Source organism: Podarcis cretensis, assembly GCF_951804945.1.
Source record: "Podarcis cretensis genome assembly, chromosome: 8".
Lineage (NCBI taxonomy): Eukaryota > Metazoa > Chordata > Lepidosauria > Squamata > Lacertidae > Podarcis > Podarcis cretensis.
In genome coordinates, this window is record NC_137177.1 from 33,892,236 (window position 1) to 33,917,598 (window position 25,363).

At 46.0% G+C, this 25,363-nt stretch overlaps 1 protein-coding gene across 3 annotated transcripts in view; it reads right to left on the reverse strand.

Annotated features, from left to right (window-relative positions):
- The window catches only part of ADGRB2 (adhesion G protein-coupled receptor B2), a 170,446-nt gene that overhangs the window by 99,989 nt on the left and 45,094 nt on the right, over positions 1-25,363 (reverse strand). For all 3 annotated transcript variants that reach the window (XM_079985251.1, XM_079985252.1, XM_079985250.1), the window contains exons 2-3: positions 23,296-24,100; positions 4,534-4,617 (exon numbers count right to left, since the gene is read on the reverse strand). In XM_079985251.1, coding sequence (XP_079841377.1) covers positions 4,534-4,617; positions 23,296-24,085 — 874 coding nt within the window. In that variant the 5' untranslated portion in view covers positions 24,086-24,100. The remainder of the gene's footprint in view (positions 1-4,533; positions 4,618-23,295; positions 24,101-25,363) is intronic.

Below are 25,363 nucleotides of genomic sequence, written 5' to 3' on the forward strand. Positions count from 1 at the left end.
CGTCATTTGCTGAAATATGAGGCGGTCCACTCCTTGATGACCGCCAGTCAAGGCTGGTGGCTGAGGCACAGACCTGGTTCAACCAGCCTGCCTCTCTTTCCTTCTGCCCTGAGCAGGCAAGGCATTGACATTTACAACAATCTGGCTCTTTATTAGACTTGATGATCTATCTGAAGTTATTGGACGGGCTTGCCGTAGAGGACATCCATTTAAATTACGGAGGAACAGATGGAGGAGGAAGGAGGGAGGTGGGTTACATTTTTCCAGAGAGCAAGAGAGAGAAAGAAAGAGAACGCAAATATTAGCCGAAAGGGGCGTCCATGTGAGAAGGCATTCCTGCAGAACACTGACCTTCAAGTATGAGGGTAAAATGGATATTATTGTGTGTGAGAGGGGGGTGGATGCCTTCTGTTACCAGAATGCCTGGAGTAGACAAAATAAGACTCTGCTAGGAAATAAGAGGCCCAAGCCACAGTTGGTGAAATCCAGTGTATTTCCAAGGACATCAGGAGATGTCAGCCTGGGGAGTATGGCTGCTATCAGCACGCTGTGTTTATCTTGATATAGGGCCTTCTTTGCAAGCCAGGAACCAATGGTTTCAGCAGGATATTGAGAATGACTGGCATTTGGGGGAAGAAAAGAAAAAGCATGTAGCTAGTCCGTAAGTCAACCCTTTATCAGCCCAAGGACACAACTGGATTTTTATAATAATTTTTGTAATAACAAAAAAGATTTCTTTGGCTATGTTTGAAACAAGAGGAAGAACTAACAAGTAGGAGGTTCTCTGCGCAGAGAAGCTGGAGGAATGCTACTGGGTGACAGAGAAGGTAAAACTGCTCGACACCTATTCAACTCTGTTTTCACCCAAATGGAAAGCAGTGCTTAACCTGGCAATAACAGAATAAATGATGCAAAGAAGGGAGCTGCAGCCCAAGACAGGAAAAATGGTGGAAAGGGAATGCCTAGCTACTTTAAATGAATTCAAGTCTCCCGGGGCTGATGAGCTGCACCCTGATTCCATTCATGACTAAGGGAACAGTGAATGGGGAGGCTCAGAAGCTTCACAGTCTCCAGAGTGAGACCTCATGGGTGTCATGTAAGCTACAGGCACCACATTGCTGACCCATTCAGTAGCCATTGCACCAAACAAGCTTATTTATCAAGGTCAACAGACTTGCCACTATCTATATTTGCACAACTGGCTCAGCAGATCCCTCTAAATTCTCCAGGATTGTAGCTCCAATTGTCTTCGCAGGCAGTGCACACAATGGCCCAGAGACTATAAATCAAAGGCAAGGAGAAAGGGAGAGGAGAGGGGAAGTGAATGGCGTTCACATTACCCAGACGAATTTGCTAAATAAATACGCAGGAGCTAAACAATTAATACATTTGTTTTCTTTATGGGTCTCCAAGGAAGGTGCTAAGAGAACGCATAAATGGAGCAAATTAAACTCAGTTGCACCAGGGAGGGTGGTGATGGTGGAAATAGGAAGAAGGGATAAGCGCACATCATCTCAATTCGCTGTCGCCATGAAAATGATGGGGCTCAGGGGATTGGTGGGGATTGAAGATGAGATGCAGGTTTTTCAGTCATTGGAGGCTGCATCTTAATTAAAATGCATGTGACTATTGGAGCTGAAGGAGAAGCTGGTGATGAATAGCTGGTCCCAGCTTAGACGAGCTACTGGTTGTAACATCTGGCAGGCGTCTTCACCCAAAAATTGGTTGCCTTTGAGCAATGCAAGGCTGTTGTGAACATTGTAAGACAATAATAATGCCGTACTGGCAAAAGCACAGGCCTGCGTTTGCCAACCTGGTGCCTTCTAGATATTCAGGACTGCAACTGCCCAGCCCCAGAAAACACAGACTGCGTCTGAACACCAAGAATGCTCTTGTGCTTGGATCCTGTTTGCCGGTTTCCCTTTGGGGGATCTGGCTGGCCACTGTGAGAACAGGATGCTGCAACAGATGTATCCAGAAGGGTTCTATTTTATGTTCCTATACCATCCTTCATCTAAAATTACTTCAGGATGATTTGCAAACTGGGAGGGAGAAGATTTGCTGAAATGTTTCATGGTGGGACATTCCATGGCAGCGAGCAGCTGTGGTCTCTTATTTCCATCAATCCAACTTATTTTAAATATATACTACACAGTATATATTTAAGTATTCTTGCCACCATCTCTTATTGGCAGTGGAGCTTTATCCATGGGGGTCAGCCTAAAGGTACCATTTCCCCTGTCAGAACAGGACACACAACTCCAAAAATTAAAGGCATTATCACTATGGAGCATCACTTTACGGGCATTCTGGTGTGAGGTGGAGCAGGAGGAATGATGGAATCTCTCCACACAGAAATGAGAGCAGGAATTAAATGCTTTAAAATTGGGGTCCCTCATGTGGGCACCACAGTGCCTTCAGGCATGACCCCGTAGGGGTCCACCAAGGCCACCTGCCACTGAGATTTTTATTTATTTATTTATTTATTTATTTGCTTTTTGGAGAGATTTTTTTTAGGGTGGAGTTCTGCTTTTTTGTCTGTTTGTTTTTTGTTTTTGTTTTTGCCTGTTGCCGGTGTGTGTGTGTGTGTGTGTGTGTGTGTGTGTAAGCATCACTAGTTTCCCTTTGTGAAATGGTATATTGGGGGCCCCCTTGGCAGTATTTTGATTTTCAAATGTGTCCCCAGAACCCAAAAGATGAGGGCCCTTGCTTTCAAAAGAGTTTTAAAAAAGAAACAAAAGTAAATCAGAGTCAAAGATATTGAATTGAATGACAGAAAGGCCAGACTTTCTGTTCATCCCTAGCAGGGAGGAACCTCCAATGAGCAACATCTCAGTCAAAAGCCCTCAGAAATTAGGATATTTCTGCTAAAATGCAGAAGCTGTCTTAAAAAGTTGGTTGTCTCCTTAAAATTAGCGATGATTTCACAAGTCTAATCAATATTCAAAATCAGTGATGTTGCTAGACTGGTTGAGAAACTAACTATGCTTTTGATGCTAATGTTGTAATTTGCAATTCACAACATGGAGGTGTCTGAAAGCTCTTGAGGTCTCAGCATCAGCTGAGGGTTTATGGGCTCCAATTCCCACTGGGCCCAACCACTATGGCCAATGGATAGGGATGATGGGAGCTGTAGTAGAACAACATTGCTTTGAAGCAATGATTCTTCAACTTCGTTGGACTGGTCATGTTGTGCAGATGCCTGATAACTGTCTTCCAAAGCAACTACTCTATTCCGAACTTAAAAATGGAAAGCGTAATGCTAGTGGTCAACAAAAGAGCTTTAAAGACTCTCTCAAGGCAAATCTTAAGAAAAATGTAGTATAAACACAGACAACTGGGAAACACTGGCCTGCGAGTGCTCCAATTGGAGAGCAGCCTTTACCAAAGGTGTCATGGGCTTTGAAGACACTCAAATTCAGGATGTAAGGGAGAAAGGTGCTAAGAGGAAGGCACACTTGATAAACCCTCACCATGATCAACTCCCACCTGGAAACCTATGTCCCCATTGTGGAAGGACTTATGAATCCAGAATTGGACTCCACAGTCACATATGGACCCACTGTTAAAACTGTGTTTATGGAAGACAATCTTACTCGGCTATGAGTGATCGCCAAAGAAAGAAGACTAGAACAACATCTGGAGGGCCACAAATTCCCCATCCCTAAGCTAGTTTAGTTGAAAACATAAAAGGCCTTTGCAAAAGCTACAGGCTGGTCAGGTGGGGGAGCTTCTTAATTCTTGGTCAGTGATTGTACATCTCTCCCTCAAGGCTCTGGAGGTTCTTACTTCAAGATCCTCTTGTGGTGACTTTGTTGAGCTCTGTCTGGCCATTAGCACCTGAGACTTGGACGAGGAGCACTGATTATATTGGAAGATGAAACTTCAATGCAAAATAGCACAACTAGCACCACAATTTAATTTAGGAAATCAGGGCAAGTCGGTGGGGTGATAAGATTCCAAATGTCCCCTAGAGAAGCTAATCCAATTCCAAGTTAAATTGAGGGGAGTTCACACATTAAAATCCTTTCCTTTTAAATTTTTCATGCTGCTCATTCTGATGAAGAACCTTAACAATTTGCTTCAAATTTCAGTTTAGGAGAATTCTGGTGAAAATTGAGAGAATACGTGGAACCTCCCCAATGCCCCCTCACCTCTCAGCCACCTCCCATCCTCAGAAACACTGCAAGTCTCATCAAAACTATGTTGTATTCCCTCAAAATTCCTGGTATGTTTCACCTCAGGAGGACGCCCCAAATGTCATTCAAAATGTGTTTGAGGTGAAAAGCTGATAGCAAAACTACCATTGAGTCCTGGTCTGAGACTGTGCTAATAGACTAAGTTGTGGTGTGGTTATGCTGACCACAACAACTTCTCCAGTTTGCAAATATGCCCACAGACCCAGTCACACCCCCTGGCACGTACTGACGAGAAGACTGAAGACTGAACCTGGCTGCAAGGAAGGATTCCCTGAGAATGCCCTGATGAATTTTCTCATTTCCCCATGCTTTCCCCGTCAAGGTCATTCATTACCTGTTTGTGCCATGTACACCCCTGGTTCATCTGCTGACCGCGGCCACTGTGTCTTCACCTTCTGATCTGCTTCCACCCCATCACCTGAAAGAGGGAGGAAACCATGAAAGAGCTATCAGAGCTGGTGAGTGGAGAAAGTCGGGAGGAAGTATCTGCATACTCTGAAGGGCATGCTCTGTCCTCTGCAAAATACCATCATCATCATCATCACGTGCTATCAATGTGCACAATATTTTACCAAGTAAAAGACAAGCTCCTGCCTCAAGGAGTTGCAATCCATTTGAACCTGGAAGGGCCATTGAAAAGATGGAAGGGTCAGTAAAACTGGGGAAGCAAATGGGTGGTCTTCAACTAAGTTTAACTCAGAGTAGACCCACTGAAACCAATAAATGTAGCTCAGTCAGGCCCATACATTCCAATACTCTAGGTAAAACTTAGTTGAATACCACCCTATATATTAGGGCTTCAGTTACATCTGGTTAGTTTTCCCATAGGATGAGGCTGATTAACTGAGCCAAAGGCATTGTGGGAAAGGTGGGCTTTGAGAAGGGGCTTGAAGGTAGTGAGAGAGAGATACTCTGAGGAAATTCTAGGTATAAGTATGTAAAGTCAGTACTCATGTATCTTAATAAGGGGGGGGGGAGGTTGGGCTGGGGGAGGTTGACAAAATAGAAATTTATAAAATGATGGAAAGAAGAAAGAAGGTATCATGTGAAACTAACATGCAGTAAGATGAAGAAAGACAAAGTGTTATTTATCTGAGTGTTTCATAAGCCACACTTTCTCCTGAAATAAGCGCACTCCAAGGGGCATGCAGGGGAAACTAATCCTGAATCACAAAACGAAAAGTACTTCACACAAATGCACAGTCAACCTAAGGAAGCTGCATTCCAAAAAGAGGCAAGACTGGGGAAGGACAGGCCTGGCAACAATTGTTGGAGCAGAGCTGCTTGCCCACGAACCACACAACTACTGATCTGGTGAAACAGCAAGAAAATGTAGAACAAATTTATGCACAGTGAAAGCAAAAATGTGCCAGTTCGCCCTAACTGCATAATTCAGACAAATCACAGAATCCAAATTTTCTTGGCAGGAATTTTGCATTGCCTGCACAACATTTTATTTTAATCTTAAAATGCAGACAGAATACACATGATCTAGGACTTAGCTACACTGGCAAAGAAAAAAAAAATGCTTTATATGCATTGTTTATGCATTCTAACACTGTGACACCAGATGGCACTGTGGAGTTCTGTTTTTGCCAACCTGATTTCTCATACAAAGTTTGCAACATGTTTAACTGAAAAAACTTCTTTGATGTGTCTAGATCCAGCCCTGGAGGTTAGGCATAGCAAGTGTGCATGCGCAGGGCAAGAATGGTGGATGGCTCAAGCAGGGTTGCCATATTTCAAAAAGTAAAAACCAGGACACCCTGAAAACTTTTTTTCCGGTTTACTTGTCGAAGATCCCAGACAAACTGCCGCCTTCTGGAAATCCCACCCCCCGGACATCACTTCCACAGCTGTTTGATAAGTTATCAGGAGTGTGACAATGAGTGGGTGTGGCTGTGGATGAATAGCAGCCTCCCTGGCACACCAACGAATATGCAGCCCACCCACCACCACCAAGGGCTCTTGAGGGCAAATGTTTGCCCACCCATGGCCCAGATGAGCCTAGTTCAGTATTGGGCCACTTCTAATGTTCTCCTGAAGTGGTGTCTTTGTTGCTGCACAAAAGACTCTGCCTTTTGGCTGCTTCCTTCCTTTTGCACACTGTCTACAGAGCTCCTCATCCCCATTGTGGACTTGGTGGGTCTCCATTGTTTTCAAGTCTCCCTCTAGAGACAAAGGAACCAGCAGAGGTTATTTATGTACAGGGCAGCTGTGTGGAGATGAGGATCACAGAGACTGTAAGGCAGGGAATGTTACCCCATGCATACAAACAAAGGACACAATGAGCAGTCAGGTGTGTGTGTATTCATAAGTGTGCATGAGAGATAAGTGAAACATCCATCTCTGCATTCTACAAAGTGTTAGAGTGTGCAAGCCTTCTTGCCCTCCATCAAGCAGAATGCATGCCTCTGAGCAACAGTTCTGCTTGCCGACCTCCCCTTGGTGGCATCTGGTTCATCACTGTTTCTCAAGCAGAATTTGTTTTTTCCTCTTTGAACTCTCTCAGGGCAAAATTTAAAAAGACCCCAGTTGTTTCCTCCACTAAACATTCTGCAAGAATTCAGTGTGTGTGAATGAATCTGAGATGAGGGGACGGATGTTTGAGGCGCAGCTCAGTGGCAGAGCATTTACTTCAATCCCCAATGGCATCTCCAGGTAATTATTATTATTATTATTATTATTATTATTATTATTATTACTTATACCCCACCCACCAGGCTGGGTTCCCCCAGCCACTCTGCGTGGCTTACAGCATACAGTCATACCTCAGGATAAATATGCTTCATGTATTTTCGGGTTGTGCTCCGCGGTGACACGGAAGTAATGGAGCGCATTGCTTCCGAGTTCCACCGCTCGCGCATGTGCAGACGGTCAAAATGACGTCACGCGCATGCGCAGAAGTGGCAAAATATGACCCACGCATACGCAGATGCACTGTCGCATCTTACGTTCTATTCAGGATGCGAACGGGGCTCTGGAATGGATCCCATTCGCATCCTGAGGTACCACTGTATATAAAAACATAAAAGCATTAAAAACCTTCAATACACGGGCTGGGAATGTCCCGGGGCTGAAACCCTGGAGCATCACTGCCAGTCAGGTGGACCAAGGATCTGACTCAGTATAAGGCAACTTCCTATGTTCTTAAGTTTGTCCACCACCACAATAGGGCGGCCCCCACTTTGGGCAATTTCTATCTTCCAGTTTCCCCTGCCTGCTTGTGGGGGTGGGGTGGGGAGCATTCAGAATTCTCAAAGGTACTTCCCCCTTCCAAAGGAAAACCAAGAGAGAGAAGCAGAGGGAAGTAATGGGTCAGGTTAGAACTGGGCATGGCAAACTAATCATGTCAAAGAAAATAGTTTTATTCTGATCCCAGTTCAGACCCTGTCACATGGCAGATGACATTGCAGCACAACAAGGTTGGATTCCACCCCTCATTCTTCAGCCCCAATCCTGATTCCTCAGCGGAATGGAAGATTTCCCAGAATTCCTGTCACTCACGGCACAATTACAATAATGGTTCAGGTGCCAGGGAGGAAGAAGATTAGGGTATAAGAAGGGCCTGGCTGCTGGATCAGAGCAGAGACACATCTAGTCCAGGTTCCTGTCATCACTATGGTCAGTCAGATGATGGTGATAACATTAATTTTCCACCCTTCAGCAGCAAATTCCAGGATAGGTTACAATTTGACAAGGCGACTCCTATTTGGGACATGACAACCCATTACTGCAAAGAGTGCTCTGAGGGAGGGAGCTTGGACTGAATTCCTAACCATGACCTATAATAAATTTGGACGCAGAAGGGAGACAGAGTAAATGAAGTGTGTGAGGGTGGTGGGGGAGGTGTCACTTAAACTACATTTCTCTTGGCCTCTCCAGAAGAAGTAATTGGCACAACATAGAAGCACCAGGTTTAGGCAGAGTCTCCTGGTCAGTTTCCACTCCAACTCTACCACCTCTGGGAACCAGCATATCTCTCTCTCTCTCTCTCTCTCTCTCTCTCTCTCTCTCTCTCTCTCTCTCCTCTCCATGTGGTATGTAAGAGGCACATGCAGACCCACAGAGAGCCCTTCTTCCTCCCCGCCACCCTCAAGATGCACTTAACAGATTGCTACAGTGAGATGTCACAAATTTATGGCTCAGCTCACGAAAAATAACAAGAGATCCATCAAGGGCACTTTGCGTGAAATTAACAGGAACGTATAAAAGCCTGACAAAGATGCATTGTCAGCTGCGAGTCAGGAAGGGGAAGAGAGGGGAAAGGAGAAGGGGCTGTTTGATTCTTTCCCCCTTATCCTACTTTCCCCATCAAAGGTTTTTTAAAAGCCACCCAGGCAGCTTACACACCATAGATCTAAAGGACATCTCCTCTATCTCCCCCCCCCCCAAATCCTGGGAAATGTGGTTTACCCATCACAGAACTATAATTCTCAGCACCCTTAACAAACTAGAGTGCCCAGGATTCTTTGGGTTTTTTGGGGGGTGGAATGTGCTTTAAATGTATGGTGTATATTTCAGCCCTAGTCTGGAGAAGGGGTCTTTCTCGAATACAAAACGAGAAGCAAAAATCATCATTCATGGCACTTATACCATGCTGGACCAATCAAGAGAATTTGTGCTGTTTGGCCCTGGGTGCACCAGCGCAGGAGGATGAGGCATCAGGCCCTGTGATGGCCAGGACTGGTATATGTACCCAGAGCCCAACCCTCTAACCTAGTATGGACAACACAGGTGGGCCTCTTTACCTTCAGGCTTTAGGTCAGGGGTACAGTCACATTCCTTCCTAGGCAAGCTTCTCAGGGATGGTGGGGGCACATACAATTTATGTATTATTTATTTCATAAAAGCTATACACAACTTGAATGGTGTTTTTTTTAAAAAAAAAAAAAGTCAAAGCATATAAATGTAAATAAATAATAATAACAAAGCAAAAAAAAGATGATTGAAAGGCACTGTAGGCTAGCTTCCAGGCACCGTCTCACATTCCTCTCTTTCCTCCATCCAGGCAAGCAAGAAACATTATCAGAATTCAGAATTCCAGGCAAAAACCCTCAAGGACAGTGAGACAGAAGGCCAGCAAAAGGTGTGGCCTGGAGAGAGTTCCAAGGGCCAGGTGGAGAGGAGCAGAGGGCCACATGAAGTCTCCTCTAGCTAACTCTGACAGGTTGCTTCTCCCTGGCTTGTGTCATGTGATGTTTTCCTTTTTATACTGCAGATTTTTTATTTTTATCGGCATTTTAAATTGGGTTTTATTATTCTGTGTTTTTTATTATTTGATTGTAAATAGCTTTGAATACTTTTAGGAGAAATGCCACTAACACATTTATATATACGGAGATAAAAGCTATCCAGGATTTTCCCTGTTCAAGAAAAAGAGCTTGGGGAGATGCGGTCGGGAGGGCAGCTCAGCTCAAACCAATCTTACAGAATTTTACCCTTTGTTCCCCATTTCGAGGGTTTATTCCACAGAGCACACAGGGTCTCTGGAGGGGGTCCTGATGCCCCTCCCCACATAGGATCCCCATGTGATTACCTTGCCGCAAAGTCTAACCCTCAGGGTAAACCGAGCAGGACTCTTGGCTGTAAACTGGACCAGCTGCCTTCTTTAATGACTCCATAAACTCTCCAGTGCAGGGAAGAGAAAAGCCAGGCGCTGGCAGGCTTCCTCCGGCTGCTCCCTGCTGCGGAGAGGGTTTGAAGCAGGCTGGAGGTCCGCATTGCTCTGAACAAGGTGGGGTAAGCAGTTGCAAGATTTAAAGAGGGTGCATCAGAAGGAAAATGAATGGATATTGATTGATACTTATTAGTAACTTCGTATTAATGTAACATTTTTATGTGTGACTGTATCTTTGCAACATTTTGTTTTAACTGTCTGCTGCTGCTTCTTTGGTGTACACCGCTTGGAAATATGTATTTTTAATACATTAAGTGGTATAGAAATTAAATAATCAATGGGCTATCATGGTACCATCTGAGAAGCAAGTCCCACTGGGTTTAGTGGTGTTAAAAGAGCCTGTTGGGTGAGACCTGCTCTCCCAGGGGCCGGCCAGCTGTTCGTGTGAAGCCTGGAAGGAGGACATGAGCACAAGGGCACTCTCCTCTCTGGCAGTCTCCAGCAGCTGGTATTCATAAGCATTACTGCCTCCAGCCATGAGCATAGCCATCATGCCAACCAGCCACCCATAGTCTTATCATCCACTGATAGCCTTAACTGCCCTGAATTTGTCTTCAAGCCATCCAAGTGGGTGGCCATCACTATGTTGTGTCCTGCCTCTGGAGTGCTGAAGGCAGTATGCCTCTGATTGCCAGTTCCTGGGAATCACAAGAGGGCTGGGGGCTTTTGCACTGAGCTTCCCATGGGCATCTGCTTAGCCACTGCACCTGGTCCAGGAAAGTGAATCTCCTGACTTCAGCAGTGACTCTGGGAGAGTGGCAGGAGAAAGCAGTGAATGCTGATGTGCCAGCTCTGACCACGAGGATGCCTCATCCACAGGTAGGTCTTGGGGCACCCCCTCGGCTCAGCACCCTGTGTGGGGGAATCGCCTGCACTGCCCTACATCCAGCACTGATCCTGCACCCTGCCCTCAATAACAGCCAGAATGCCCCTCCACCACAGTTTAATGGCCTGAAAATGAAGCCAAAAAATTGGGGGAATTATTCTCACCAAGACCCAGAACTGCAAACTCATTTACAAAGTAGCTCAGTTATTTTCAAATACAGCCCCAAGGCACTCGCTATAGCACAACAAGAAATAAATCACATTCAACGTTCCCCAGAGTCAAAGCTCTTTGGTCAAAGAGGGGATCCAACTTTCACTGCCCAGCCTTGGTCCTGCCTCTGCTAAGCAAAGGCAATGCTGCCATCTCTCTACACCAAACACTCCAGATACAAAATCTCAGTAGAACTGAGAAGAGGACCTTGTATTTGCTTTTTAAGTGCTCTGTTGGTGCATTTGGGTCCTCATTTGCTGTTCCCTTTTAGATAGACTGTAATAGAATGACACTGCTCTGCCTTTCTTGGGGTTTCCAGTAACAATAAATACAGGAAAGGCAATGTGATGCTCATCTGCTGCAGTAATGGGGGCCAGATTGTGTCATCTGTGATCGACAGAAGAAAAAATGGGCAGCAATGAAGGTGAAAGGAGCCAGGAATAGAGCGGAAAGGGGGTTATCAGGGAGGGTGAAAATTCTATTAGGCAGGAGAGTGAGACTCCCAAGGGAAGCAGCAAAGGACCGCAGGAGAGGGCTTATTTAAAATCGGACCAGGCAATGCCAGTGTGAGAGAATGTGCAGTGATTTAAAAAGAAAGAGCAGGCTGGGCTTTTACTGCAACCTGAGACCTCTTCCCAAAACCATGCAGCTTATCAGAGGTGCAGGACCCTGGAAACCTCCCCTAGCAGAGGAATGGGGACAAAAAAAGAATTATATATATATATCGTTACAATCAAGGCTTTTTTCAGCTGGAACTTACTGGAACTCAGTTCCGATACCTCTCAGGCTGGTGACATTGCCTTTATAAGAGAACAAAGGAGGTGTTTGTGGTGAGTTCCGGCACCTCTTTTTCTAGAAAAATAGCACTGGATATAATAGGCAACAGTGTAGGGGCAGCCCCAAGACTGAGCCAAAGTCAGCCCACAAGATGACCAACACCCCACCCACCTTACCACACCACCTGATGGGGGGGGTGCGTGAGCCACCCACCCACATTGGAACTCCCCACAAAGGTGTGTCTGGCACCTTCATTATACAGCTTGGGGGGGGGGAGAGATTTATATACTGCCCTTTATCCGCAGATCTCAGGGCGGTTCACAAGATAAAAATACAAGTAAATAGTTAAAATAGAAACAACGAAACAGTAATCCACAAACACTTTTAAAAGGCTGTAGAATATTAATCAGCCAAAGACCTGGTTGAAGAAGAACATTTTTTGCCTGGCGTCTAAAAATATATTTGTGCATTCCACAAATGGGGAGCCATTGCAGAAAAGGTCCTTTCTTATGTTGCCACCCTCTGGACCTCATGTGAAGGAGGCACATGAAGAAGGGCCTCAAATAATGAACACAGAGTCCAGGTCGCTTTATACGGGGAGAGGAAGTTCTGAGACTCACCCCTTTACCCTGGCCCTTGACACCTGAGATTTATATTGTTGGGACAGATTTTCCATTCCGTACACACCAAATGGGCAACAGGTTTTGCAAATGTAGTCTGATTGTATCTTATGTGCATTGAACTTAACGCAGTTTCAACCATAGGAGTTTGGCGGGCGGCTGGGCAAAATTTTGCATGTTAAATGCGGGTAAGGCAGAGAGCTTAAAAGCTCTTTCCATGCCAGGTTTTCCTGGAGCAGAAAGGTCTTTTAAGCTCTCTGCCTTGCTTGAGGGGCATGGCCCACTCAGCCTGCCAGCTCTGGAAGGATAGGGCCACTCGTGTGGGGGCAGTTCCATAGGAATTGTTGGGGTATACATGTTTTCGTGTCTACATAGTACTCTTGGAACTGAACACCCTTGTAAGATGTGGTTGCACTGTAGCATTCCCATTCTGCACTGACGAAATGCCATCTCTTGGGTTTCCTGCTTGTCACCTCCCCCTCTTGTCCTACCTGGAAAGTCAAGAGGGCTTCCGCACATAGCAACACCAGCAAGCTGCACCCGCAGGCTGCAGCACCAGCCCTAATTAACTCCCTTGCCCTTCAGATGTGACAAGAGGCTTTCCAAGCTCTCCCCTGCTTAGCCATCAGAAGCGGTGCCAGGTTTCCACCTCCCTTCTTCTCCCCCCTTCTCCTTTTTATTATTATTAGGCACAAGTCAAGTATTGCTGATAACAATCTGTCAATTACACAAAATTACACAATTACACAGGGCTATTTGCCACTCCTGATGATAGCCTCCCATCTGGTAGCAGTGGCTGAGGGCTGCCACAGACGGCCCACACAGGGCCTGTGCTCATGTCCAGGAAGGAGGGAGGGGGAGGGGGCTGGATGGAGGCTGCTTCCCCCACCCCGCAGACAGTCCCGTTATTGGCCCAGCAGATGCTTCGTGTCACAGGAAAACAAATGGCCACAAATAAAAAGCAAACATGCTAATTGGCCGTAATATCACCAATAATCTCCCTGGACAGAAAAGAGGGAGCGTGGGGAGAGAGGAGCTGCCACCACAGCTCCTGCAGGAGTTCAGGCGGCCCCTGTGGAAATGCTCCCAGGGATCAGGCCCACCAATGGCATGGGCCTCCTTGCACCCACCTGGGCTTAAAGAAGCTGCACAGGGAATGCAACGCAAGGCACTTGATGAGTGGAGGTCATTTGAGGCACATCTGCAGCCTGAATAAAAGAAACTAAAAAAGTTAAAGGTAAAGAACAGTTAAGTCCAGTCGCAGACGACTCTGGGGTTGCGGTGCTTATATCGCTTTACTGGCCAAGGGAGCCGGCCTTTGTCCACAGACAGTTTTTCCGGGTCATGTGGCCAGCATGTCTAAGCCGCTTCTGGCGAAACCAGAGCAGTGCACGGAAACCCGTTTACCTTCCCACCGGAGCAGTACCTATTTATCTACATGCACTTTGGGGCATACTTTCAAACTGTTAGGTTGGCAGGAGCTGGGACCGAGCAATGGGAGCTCACCCCATCATGGGGATTCAAACTGCCACCAAAATCTCAGCGGGCCAAGCACATTATTTGCATGCAAAAGGTGACTGGGAGAGACCCCTGCCTGATGTTCTGGAGGGTCACTGCCAATTAATGTAGACAATACTGTGCTAGCTGGACCAATGGTCTGATTAAGGGAAAGGGGTGTAGCTCAGTGGTAGAGCATCTGCTTTGCAGGTTCAGTCTCTGGCATCTCCAAGAATGTCCACTGTCTGAAACCCTGGATAGCTGATGCCAGTCTGTATCAGTCAGCTTCCTATGTTTACCTGATGTGGTCCTGTTGGCAGGCAGCTGGGGAGGGGAGCATTTTAGCAATTTTCAGAACTTGCCATTGCTCCTCTCAGAATATCCCTCTATAGCTTCTGTGGAAGTGAAGAAAGATGGCTGCAACCTCCCCTATCTCATCCCATAGACATGAATGGCAGCCACAGACACCTGCACACAAAATGATTCTCCCCTCCCATGGTGCTTTGCAACATACCGGCGTCCTCTCCAGACTCACCCCCCTGACAGAATGATCGTTATCTTACTAGCCAGTTACAACTATGGCTGCCTCCGGGCCCTCACTATTCTGTGACAGGGATCCAAGAGCACACCACAACTTTAGGTTCATGCAGTTGAAGTGCGTTAAAACATTCTGTTGCCTTAGCACAAAAAAATCAACAACAACTGAAGTTGTGAAGAAGTGGCGAAGAAAGGCATTGAAAAATGCAGAATGGACGAATCAGTAACCCAAAGAAGGGCAATCACCGTGCAAGTACTGTAAATCAGGATGGATGCTCATTGTCATAAACAAACCAGAATGAATGCTCAATAAAGGCCGGACATGGTCTAACCACCACGTAAGCTTTGTGAAAGCAAATCAGGATGAATGCTGAACAAACAGGTCATCTGGAAGGGCGACATGTCTGGAAGGCTTTTAGCAGCATAATTGGGAGTCCATCATCGCCTCCTTTAGGACTTGGTCACTGGTGCAATTTATCAGCAATTCTCTCTTCCGTTCCCTCCCAAGCTATCAAAACCTGGGCATTATCCTCTCAGCACACAGGCATGCCACCACCACCATCCCCAAAACCAAAAGTCCACCAGCCTCTCTGTTTGGGGCCTTTCTTGCTCCCCCTGCTGCTGCTGCTGCTGCTGCTGCTGCTGCTGCTGCTGCTGCACTGATCGCCTTGACACTTATTGGCTCCATAAAATGGGTCCAAATTTACTAACTTTCCCTGCACACTCTATAATCCGTGCCCTGCCGCCTTCATTGCTGAAAGCATTCATTCCGCTGCATGCAAGCACCATTTTAAAAAATAAAATAAAAATTCCACCAGGGGGAAAAAACAATCCCCTACCAGCTACAGAGGAAGAAATTTATTCTTCCTTAAAACAAACCTGCTTCTTTACTGCCACCATAGTCCTAGGAAACAGGATCCACGGTCTAAAACGTCAGCATTGCAATGATGTCCTCCACACACACACACTGCACACACACAATTATTAGCAATAGAACATAAGAAGAGCCTCCAAAGTCTGATTTAGTCTAGCATCCTGTTCTTGCAATGGCAAACTAGGTGCCCCAATGGGAAGCCCACAAGCATGAGCAAAACAGCCTCACCCTCCAACTGGTATTTAGAGGCATACTGCCTCCCACAGTGGGGACAGAGCAAAGCCAAGGGGTGGAACAAGCAGAGATAATGTACCAATGACAGGGCCACACTAACCCCAGCTTGTCCTCCAATCAGATTGCAACGGGGAGTCACGTGACCCCACACTGTTCCAGATGACACAACCCCTTCAGACCAAGCAGATGCCACCAGGCAAAGGGGTCGTGTAATCCATGCAGCATTTATACTCTAGGCACGTGGCAACCAAGCAACAGGAATCTGCACCAAGATCCAATGGGGAGTGGGTTATGTGACTCCTTTACCTCGCTGCTTATGTGACCTTTATTGCTTTGTTTGATTATTTAATATGTATATAGGCCACCTCTCTGCCTCAAGGCCCCCCAAGGCTGTTCACAGATAAAATTACAACCAGCAATTAAATTACTATGAAAAAAACCCAAAACATTCACAGTGAAAACATACCAGTAAAAAACCAAAGAATTTACAGGTAACCACAAGCCTCAAGAGCAACACCCTCACCGAAAGACCAGCAAAATGGTGCAGATCTTGACTGGGGTGGAATCTGTCAATCTCAGTTCTCTCAGTTTCTATTTTTTCCTATTTTAGATCTCGTTTCCCACATTTTGACAGCAATCTGCAGATTTTGTTTTGCTTGAAACTTCATCAGCATTTTGGTGTGCAAAATTTTCCCTAATAAACAAATTTTTGCATGCCGTTTTGCCTCATGTACATATTTGTGCATGCAATTTATCCTAGTATAATGCATTTTGGTATGTTATTTTTACTAACACTTTCATATTTAGGCACACATTTACCTAACTTTCGTAAACATTGGTTGGTTGGAGAACTGCACTGCAAAATTCATAGATGTGCAAATTTCAAAGGATCGCTGTGTTTTGGTTCTCACATTCTTCTGGAGGGTGCAGATTTGATAAAACTGGATTCATATGTGAACTGAATCAGATTTCTCCCCTATTTCTAGCCGTGATGGTCCAATAGAAATTCTGAAGCATTGGGAGCCTTGTCCAAACCTCCAGGGAGACAGCATTCCATTGCTTGGATACTGCTACCCTATGGAAGGCTGGTCCATTGGGGTGAATGGGGAACTGCCCCACAACCTCAGTTGGGCCCCACCTGCCTGCCTTCTAATTCACAACCAATCCAAAGAGTGGCAGAGACTGGGTGAGCTTAGTCTTACTGTTTACCTCAAAGACGACATCAGGCAAAGAGGATGAGGAGTGAACTAGAATTAGCTGGCTCCACCTGTCATTGGCTCTGACTCTGCCCATCATTCAGTCTGGCTCCACCTACTACGGCCTCCTTGCCTTCCACCATACCAGTCCAAATGGGCATCAGCCACCACAGCGCAACACCAAAGGCCTGATCCCCTCTTGCCTGTCCTTGATAGAACCTGGCAACTATGTGAAGCCTGAAGTTCTGCTTCTGATTGGCTGAATAGACTCGAACCCAGAACATCATAGTGTTATTTTGTGGCGTACCTGCCTTCCAAAGAACAGACCACCCATCACAAACCCCAACCTACCAGCACTGCTCCTCTTTCCGTGAGCTATTGATTCCCCTCCACCCCATAAAACCAAGCTGAAGATCATACATATTTCTCTCCTCTCCCTAATCATCCTTGCATAAGGCAATTCCCTCTGGTATACCAGTTGCCATGGTGACCTGATGGTTTCTTGCAATCTTCATTCTAACCTCCTCAGCAGAGTAGTCTCCAAGGCCGGTGTGGCACATGCCTGAATTGGGGGGGGGGCAGGGGCCTGTGAATTGATTCGTTTCCCAAAGAGCCAGCCAGCCAGCATGGCACGAGGGGAGGGGGTGCCTCCACAGGCCCATGTTTTAGTGCCACAGAAGGCATATTGGCCCTGCAGGGGTTTTTGGAAGATTCTCTCGCACAGTAAGAAAGGAGCTCTGCGTGCCAGCGAGCTGCACCCGGGCAGCGGAGAAATTGCATGACATCTGTGAGCCACAGTGACAAATGGGCCAGAAGAGATGCCAGCGAGATAGACACACACAGCCCGCAGAAAAGACAGCTGGGAACCATCAAAGCCCAGAACTGCGAATTAAAGATGCGAGAGGTGCCAGCTCCGGCCATGGTGTGAGTCCAGCAGGCCCACAGTCCTGACTCTGACAGCAGCCAGAACAAAGTGACTGAGTGGAGTTTTCCGTCCTCTGTCAATCATCCCCAGATTCCCAAAAAACCACTATTCTGAGCACATTCTCATGCTGTATATTTCAACCACATGCTCAGATGCACTCATGAGTCCTGGAGGGAACTGTCTAGAGGACACAATCAGGACCAATTTATGCAACCAACAGAATTGGGGAGATTTGACAGAGGGTGGGGGAGAAGGGTAGTTAAAGCTTTTCCTGTTATTGTTTCAGGGTAAACTACTTTGAGGAGCTGTCACAATTTTGCCTAATATTCAAATCTTTGCAAAGCATTTTTTCCTATTATAATGTAGTTTTGTGTGCTGTTTTCACTAATACTTGCATTTACATTGCACACTTCACCGTCATATAAGTATTTGTGTGCACAATATTTGGCTGGAGAATTGCACTGCAAAATTCAGACAAGTGTGAATTCTGAAGGATGGCTGTTTTTTTCTGTTCTCGTATCTTTTTGGAAAGTGGCACTTAGGCAAGTTTGTCTTTAAATGAAAACCAAGTTAAATTTCTCCTCCATCCCTACTGCTGTCACATTACCCATAAATAAGTCATGCTTTGGCTTACCATTACCTCTGAACTCATGAGCCACAACCTTTAAGCCAAGAACAAGCCTTGGCTACATTTCATGGTTTGTAGGGCTTGAGACAAACCATATACCTGAGTTTGGACATAATGCTAAGCCAAGTCATGGTTTAGCTCTGGATGGTGCAGTAGAAGCAGGACCAAAGAAAGAATAAAGCTGCCACAATATTTACTGTGGGCACCTGCATCCTTGCATGTTCACATTTGGCCATGGTTAGAGTTATGTCCAAACTGGGCTGAAGAGTCAATAGGTTTTCTGCAAAATGGAACCTTAAGGAATAACCATTTTATTATGGTGAAACAAACTTCCACAAACAGTCTACTTCATCAGATACATGATGAATCAGGTTTTCTGCAACTCTGTTAGAGCTGAAAAACTGAATGCTTAAAATAACGAAGCTCTGTATTTATATAGCACCGTAGAGTGCTGAATGAGCTTCCCATAATTATGTCAGGGATCCTTACTGCAAAGTAATCAGTACAACAGGCAAGTCGACATTATGGTCTCCATATTTCATGTTGGGAAAGGCAAGGACATCATGGTGTTTTCAGGCAGTGTTGCACCCAGGAAGGTTGCAGAATGCAGATCAGCTGTGAGATGATTTGTAGAATGAGAAGAGGACACCCACATCCACTTGGAAGCTGCCAGTGAAAGAGGTGAGGCATTTCCCTAGCAAAACATGAGACAATGAGACCTACAGTCTGGGGCTCCATCCAGGACTCTTTTTCCTGCCTGCCACTTTCCTTGAACCTACTCAATACAAGTCCACTTTTGCATAATCTCAAATTTCTGCAAGACTGGTAGTATGGACTGGCAAATCTGTCAATTTTAGTTAATACTGCTACTAAAACTAATGTTAAAACTACTAATAATTTATTATTTGTACCCCACTCATCTGACTGGGTTTTCCCAGCCACTTTGGGTATCTTCCAGAATATATAAAAACATAATAAAACATTCAACATTAACAAGATTACCTATACAGGGCTGCCTTCAGATGTCTTCTAAAGGTTATATAGTCACTCATCTCCTTGACATTTAATGGTGGGGGGGTTGTGTTCCACAGGGTGAGCTCCACTACTGAGAAGGCCCTCTGCCTGATTTTCTTACTTTTCTATATCTGTTTGTGATGATGATAATTTTTTTAAAAAAGTATTCATGAATATTCATCCATATTTTTCCCCTAATACATACCTTATTGCAAAGAACCTTTCCTAATATTTTTCACGAATATGTGTGTTTTTATGTACACTTTACCCTAGTATATGAATCTGTGTGCACATTATTTGGAAAGAGAACTACACTGCAAAATCAAGAGACCTGTGAGTTCTGAAAGATGGCTGAGTTTCAGGCTGTGCATTGTTTAAGAAAGAGAGTGCAGTGTTACCTCGGGTTACATACGCTTCAGGTTACATATGCTTCAGGTTACAGACTCTGCTAACCCAGAAATAGTGCTTCAGGTTAAGAACTTTGCTTCAGGATAAGAACAGAAATCATGCTCCAGCAGCACGGCAGCAGCAGGAGGCCCCATTAGCTAAAGTAGTGCTTCAGGTTAAGAACAGTTTCAGGTTAAGAACGGACCTCCGGAATGAATTAAGTACTTAACCCGAGGTACCACTGTACTAGGCAGGTTTGCCTTTGAATCCATGTAGAACTGAATCTTTCCCTCATCCTTAGCAGAGACACCTTCCTTGAAACTCAGCTCTTACATGATGCCCAGCCCCAGCCTGGCTCTTTTTCAGCCACCTCTCTTCCCCACCCCCTGCCACCGCCCCACAACTGCAGTCGAGGACAAGTCCAATTCCCTCTGGCCCAGTGTCTGATGACTCTGCAAATAAAATAATGTATAAAAAAACACATTACCCCCGCGACTTTCCAGCTACACTAACGTTTTACGTCCAGGTGCCTCGGGGTTTTAATTGAATGTCAAACATAATTTGAGGAAGGTAACGGAGAGTTCAAGCTACTGCCCTTCGAAAGCAATAGCGGCTCTGGCGATTGCAAATTTATCCACATGCTTGCCGCAGCAGAAGGCTGGGAGATTACTCTCCCCACACTCCACCCCACCCCGAAGATTTCTCCTCGCTGACACTCGGCCCCAGCAGCTCAGCAGAGAAGGCAGAACTCCAAGCTGAGCTTTGGGGTTGAGCAGCTGAGATGAGCGAAGTATGTCTCCCCCACCACAGAAACATGTTACTTGTGTTCACTGCAGCCTGCCAAACAGCTTTTCAGGAGGATGAGGAGAGTGCAAGTCACTGTAATGAATTTGGCGGCAGGTCAGGTGAGTGAGGTCAGGTCAGAGGGCAGCGGGGCAGCCTGTGAAGGTCACAGGACACTCCTACACAGGCCACATTCAGCCCAACTCTGTTGTAAAGATCCCCGGGTTCATGTGATGTGATGTACTTTGAACACTCAACAGCACAACATAAAGGCCTCAAATAATAATTGTTGTGTGTTTTTTTCAAAAAAATTCAAATCAGCTAACAACTATCAGTCAAAAGCATGTTGAAAACTAAGGGAAGTGGCAAAACCACAGCCACGCAGCTGCAACAAGTCACAGGCAGCCATCAGTTTACACAATCAAAGAGTATGGATAAAAAGTAGGTGCTTATGGGGTCCAGCAAGCTTCCATGGGGATGGCACTCTGTACCAGATACACCACCATGTCAAGGAAGGCGTGTCAAGGAAGAAGAGAAGGAGGAGCCACTTTCTTCAAGGCAAAAATGATTACCAGTTATCTCTTCATGGGATTCTTCACTCAAAGGTCCCAGGGCACGTCACAACAATTTAAAAATACAGTAATTAGAAGCAGTTTAAAACAAATAATGCCCCCATCTTTCAAAACACACGTTTCAAAATGTATTTTGGTATGCTTTATGAGTCAGGTACTGTGTTGAAGCTTATAGGAAGAGCAAAAAACCAGTGGGCAGCTAAGTTCTGATTGTCAGTTTAGTCTGGGAGATAAGGATCATATTGGTTTGTATTAGAATCTGCAAAGATCAAATTCCCTCCCAGAAAGGAAGGGAAGTCACTTGAGAGACCCCACCTTAAGGGGGCTGGCACACTTAGGCCAGTGTGCAAGAGAGGGCTCCAGATCAGGCAGGGTGGGGAGTGGAGCGGGAGGAACAACCTTTTCCCAAGGGAATCACTTCACAGGCGGTCGTCCGCTGGACCAGAGAGAAAAGGTTTCATTCCACTTTCAGCTTGCGCTACCGTCTAACAAGCAAATGGCCTCATTCAGCCTGGTTAATAGTCTGCTCGGACTGAATTGCAGCTCCTTTATATTCCGGCTTGGAATAACAGGCACCTGGGCCATCATAGTCATGGGTAATTTGCCACGGGAAAAGGGGTCATTTTCCCTGTAAATTGTTTTCTATGTCTCTGCCAAGGCAGAGTGACAACAGGGCCTCCTCACACACTTCTGCCTCCTCATCAGCTCAGGGAGTGGAAGGTCAGCGGGGGAGAAGCAAGAGTGGCTCAGCTGGGGCAAAAGACCCGCTTAAGAAGCAACACCTTCCAGCTCAGAAGATATGAGTGCTAGAGAGAGATGTTACTCTCCTTCTCTCATAACGTGTTAATTCAGGACCACAAAACACATCCGTAACACACACAAATGAGATACTTCATTCTGACACAGGACATGGTTAACTAATGGCACTGAAGCAGACGTGGGGAAGTTTTTTCCAGTCTGAGGGCCACATACCATTGTGAGAAACTTTCTGGGGGAGGGGGCACATGCTAGTGGTGGGTGGGGCCAGAGGTACCTACAGACCCAGCCTCCAATACTCACGGAGCTGTCAAGAAAACAAACTTCAGCTCCTTCAGAAGAGGGATTCAAGCCATATTTGCTTCTTGGGCACAGGAGCTCCCTGCTTCCCCTTATCCCATTCACACAACACAGAAATACAGGATCTTTGCACAAGTAACAGGTCAAATGCTTAGCCCTTCCATAGGTATGTGCACAGGGTTTGCTGGGTGTGCCCTGGCACATCCTGTTCTAAAAACTGTGGATTGTGGCAAGGAGAAGAGGGTACGGACCAGGGAAGAGGTGGCTAGTGAGAGAGGAAGGCAAAAGGCAGCAGGGGGAGGGAAGCAGCCAGAGAGATGCGGGCAGAATAAAAAGGCTAGAATGGATCTGGAGTGGATCCTCAGCTTCTGCCTGCGTCCATTTCTGGAAGAGGTGGTGGGGTGATTGACTCTGGCAGTAGCAGCAGTAAGGGAAGAGGAGGGGCTGCTGTTTCTGGAGCCAATCACCCCACCATCACTTCCAGAGATGGACACAGGCAGAAGCTGCAGATCCATTCCAGTGTTTTTCCTCTGCCTATATCTGTCTCATGGCTGTCTCCATGTGAGGTCCACTCATCACCTTTTGTGGAGAGAGATGGGTGGGGGTGTGGAGCTGCTTTTGTAGTGCACAAGCAAGGAGGAGGAGGAGGAGATACCACCCTGGCCCTGGCCCTCCTGATCTGCCCTGCCTCTGGTCAGCTTAGCACTGGTCTTTTTCTCTGGAGGGAAAATCTCTTGTTTTGGCTTTTTTACCTCTTGTGATATGGTTGTTTTGTTAGTCTTTTGCCTTTTTAACTTTACCATTTTTTTATCTTGTCCTTTCTTGAAATAATTTTTTAAAAATATTCCCTGGATGTGCAACCCAACAAAATGTGCTGTGCATGCCTGTCAGCCCTTCCGTAGTCTCCATACTTCAGTGTCCACACTTCCTTTTACACAATGTATCACATGGCATGGTATAATAAAAAAAAGGCTTGAATGGTTGACTGGTCAAATATTGTTATATTTTGCTCAAGTATTTTTTAAGAAAATGTTTTTAAAGAAATAGCATTATCACCTAACCCTTTGCAAGGGGTAAATTCTTTTGCAAAATATGTCCCAATCCCATTTCAGCTCATCCCTGACACCAGTCATTAGTAGAACCAGTGAGTAATTCAAAATTATTTGAAGCACTCTGAACATACAAAGGGCAGAGACTTCCACAAGTGACCCTTTCTGTGACGTTTACTGCAGGACCCATTTCCACAATGCCTGAACCCCCTACCATGCATCCACACTCACCGTATTTAATCTCCGGAGAGTATACATCATTCGCATTCCCAGAATGCAATTCGGTCACGCAGCAATCACTGCTGCTGCTGCTGCTGCTGCTGCTTGTCGAGGGTGGTGTCAGAGCATTGGAGAGCGACTGGTTGGATTGGGGAGGAGCCGGTAGGGTCTGGGGGGTCTGGCAGGTGCAGCCGGTTTGTGAGAGGCCACAGGATTGGCTGGTGCCCAGGCGAAGGCACTCTTCGAGCCAGCGGCACAAGATGCTGCAGGTGAACTGGCTGGAGTTGTTGTTGTTGATCAGGAGGACTTCCACGAAGCGGAACTCCACAGCCTCGGGGGGCAGGAGCCGGGTGGCCGCTTCGGGTTCCTCTGCCAGGCACAGCTGCACAAAGTTCTTGTCGAAGTGGAAAAAGGTGAAGGGGCCCCCTCCCTGGCACAGCTCCAACCTGACCTCCCCTCCGTCTTCCTCCTCTTCTTCCCGGGTTGAGGCTGTCACTTCTGGCTGGCTGCAGGTGTCGTTGGAGAGGTAATGGTCCAGTGGCAGCACCATGGGCGAGTAGTGGGTGCAGACCTGCTCCTCCCGGTTGAACCTGAGGTACAAGGAGTACTTGGTGGGGTCGGGGTTCTCCAGGGTCCACGAGCAGCCAGTGGAAACGGTGGGGAAGAGGTCCTTCAGTGAGAAGGAGCCGTAGAGAACCCCGGAGGCCAAGGCGGAGCAGGCGCTGGGAGCTGGGTCAAAGCCCCGGGACAGCCACAGGAGACACGATATCACAGACAGTAAGAGTGGTCCAGCAGGGTTCATCCTATGACATTTGCCCTTAAAAGAAGAAAAAGAAGAGTTTAACTGGGGGAAGAGTCTTAACCCTGGAATCTATTTTCAAAGTTGCAAGTCTAGGGTTGTTCAAATTTGACAATTTTGGTTTCTTCCGCTTAGCAATTTTCCAGTTCATTTCTCCACATTTTCACACCAGTTTGCAGATTGTCTTTTTTAATGTTCTTATGGAAATTTGGCAGCATTTTGCTGCCGATTTCTCCTAATACACTGGTACACTCCGCTAACCCAGAAATAGTACCCCGAGTTAAGAACTTTGCTTCAGGATGAGAACAGAAATTGTGCTCCAGTGGTGCAGCGGCAGCAGGAGGCCCCATTAGCTAAAGTGGTGCTTCAGGTTAGGAACAGTTTCAGGTTAAGAACAGACCTCCGGAGTGATTTAAGTACTTAACCCGAGGTACCACTGTATACATGCCCTTCTTTGTAGTTTGGCCTTATATACACATTTTTGCAAATGAAATTTCACTTATATAATGCATTTGTGGTATGTTATTTTCACATGCATTTTAATGCACACTTGCATATGCAATTTCATACACATTGAGTGGCTAGAGAACCACATTGAAAAATTCAAAAAAACCATGAATTTTGAAGGGTTGCTATGTTTCAGAGAATTTGAATTAGACAGGATTGCCCATAAATTCGCAGTGAATGGAATTTATCTCCCACCCCAAGGCCTGCAACCCAGCCCTGAAACACAGGAAGCTGAAGGTGCAAAAGGGGGCTAGAGCTGAAAAACAATGGTCAGGGGTGGGCTGCGCTTTCTGCTAACCCTGGAGCCACAGCAACTGGCAGGCTGTCCTTAGAGGGGAAAAATCCCAACTCTGGAGAAAGGCTGTGGCTTTGGGGCAAGCTGGAGCCTCGCTGTCTGAAATGTAACAATGGACAGAATTGTCAATTTTGGTTCTTCTTGGCTTGCCATTTTACCAAGCTTAGGTTCAGGTTGCCCAATATGTTGGGCATTTTACCAAGCTTAGGTTCAGGTTGCCCAATAAGGAATATGCATTCCTTCCCGCATACATATTTTTGTACACAACTATTGCACAATACTTATAATTATTATTAATTGATTCCTAGGCCACTTAATGCCCAGACGGTTTCTAAGCAGTTTAACAAGACATAAATACTGACTGCACAATGTTGTTAAAATACAGAAGAATTGAAAACACAGCATATTTAAAACAATAGAATATACCCATTAAGATATTACTATAAAACTGATCATTATTAAAATGTGTGATAAAACAG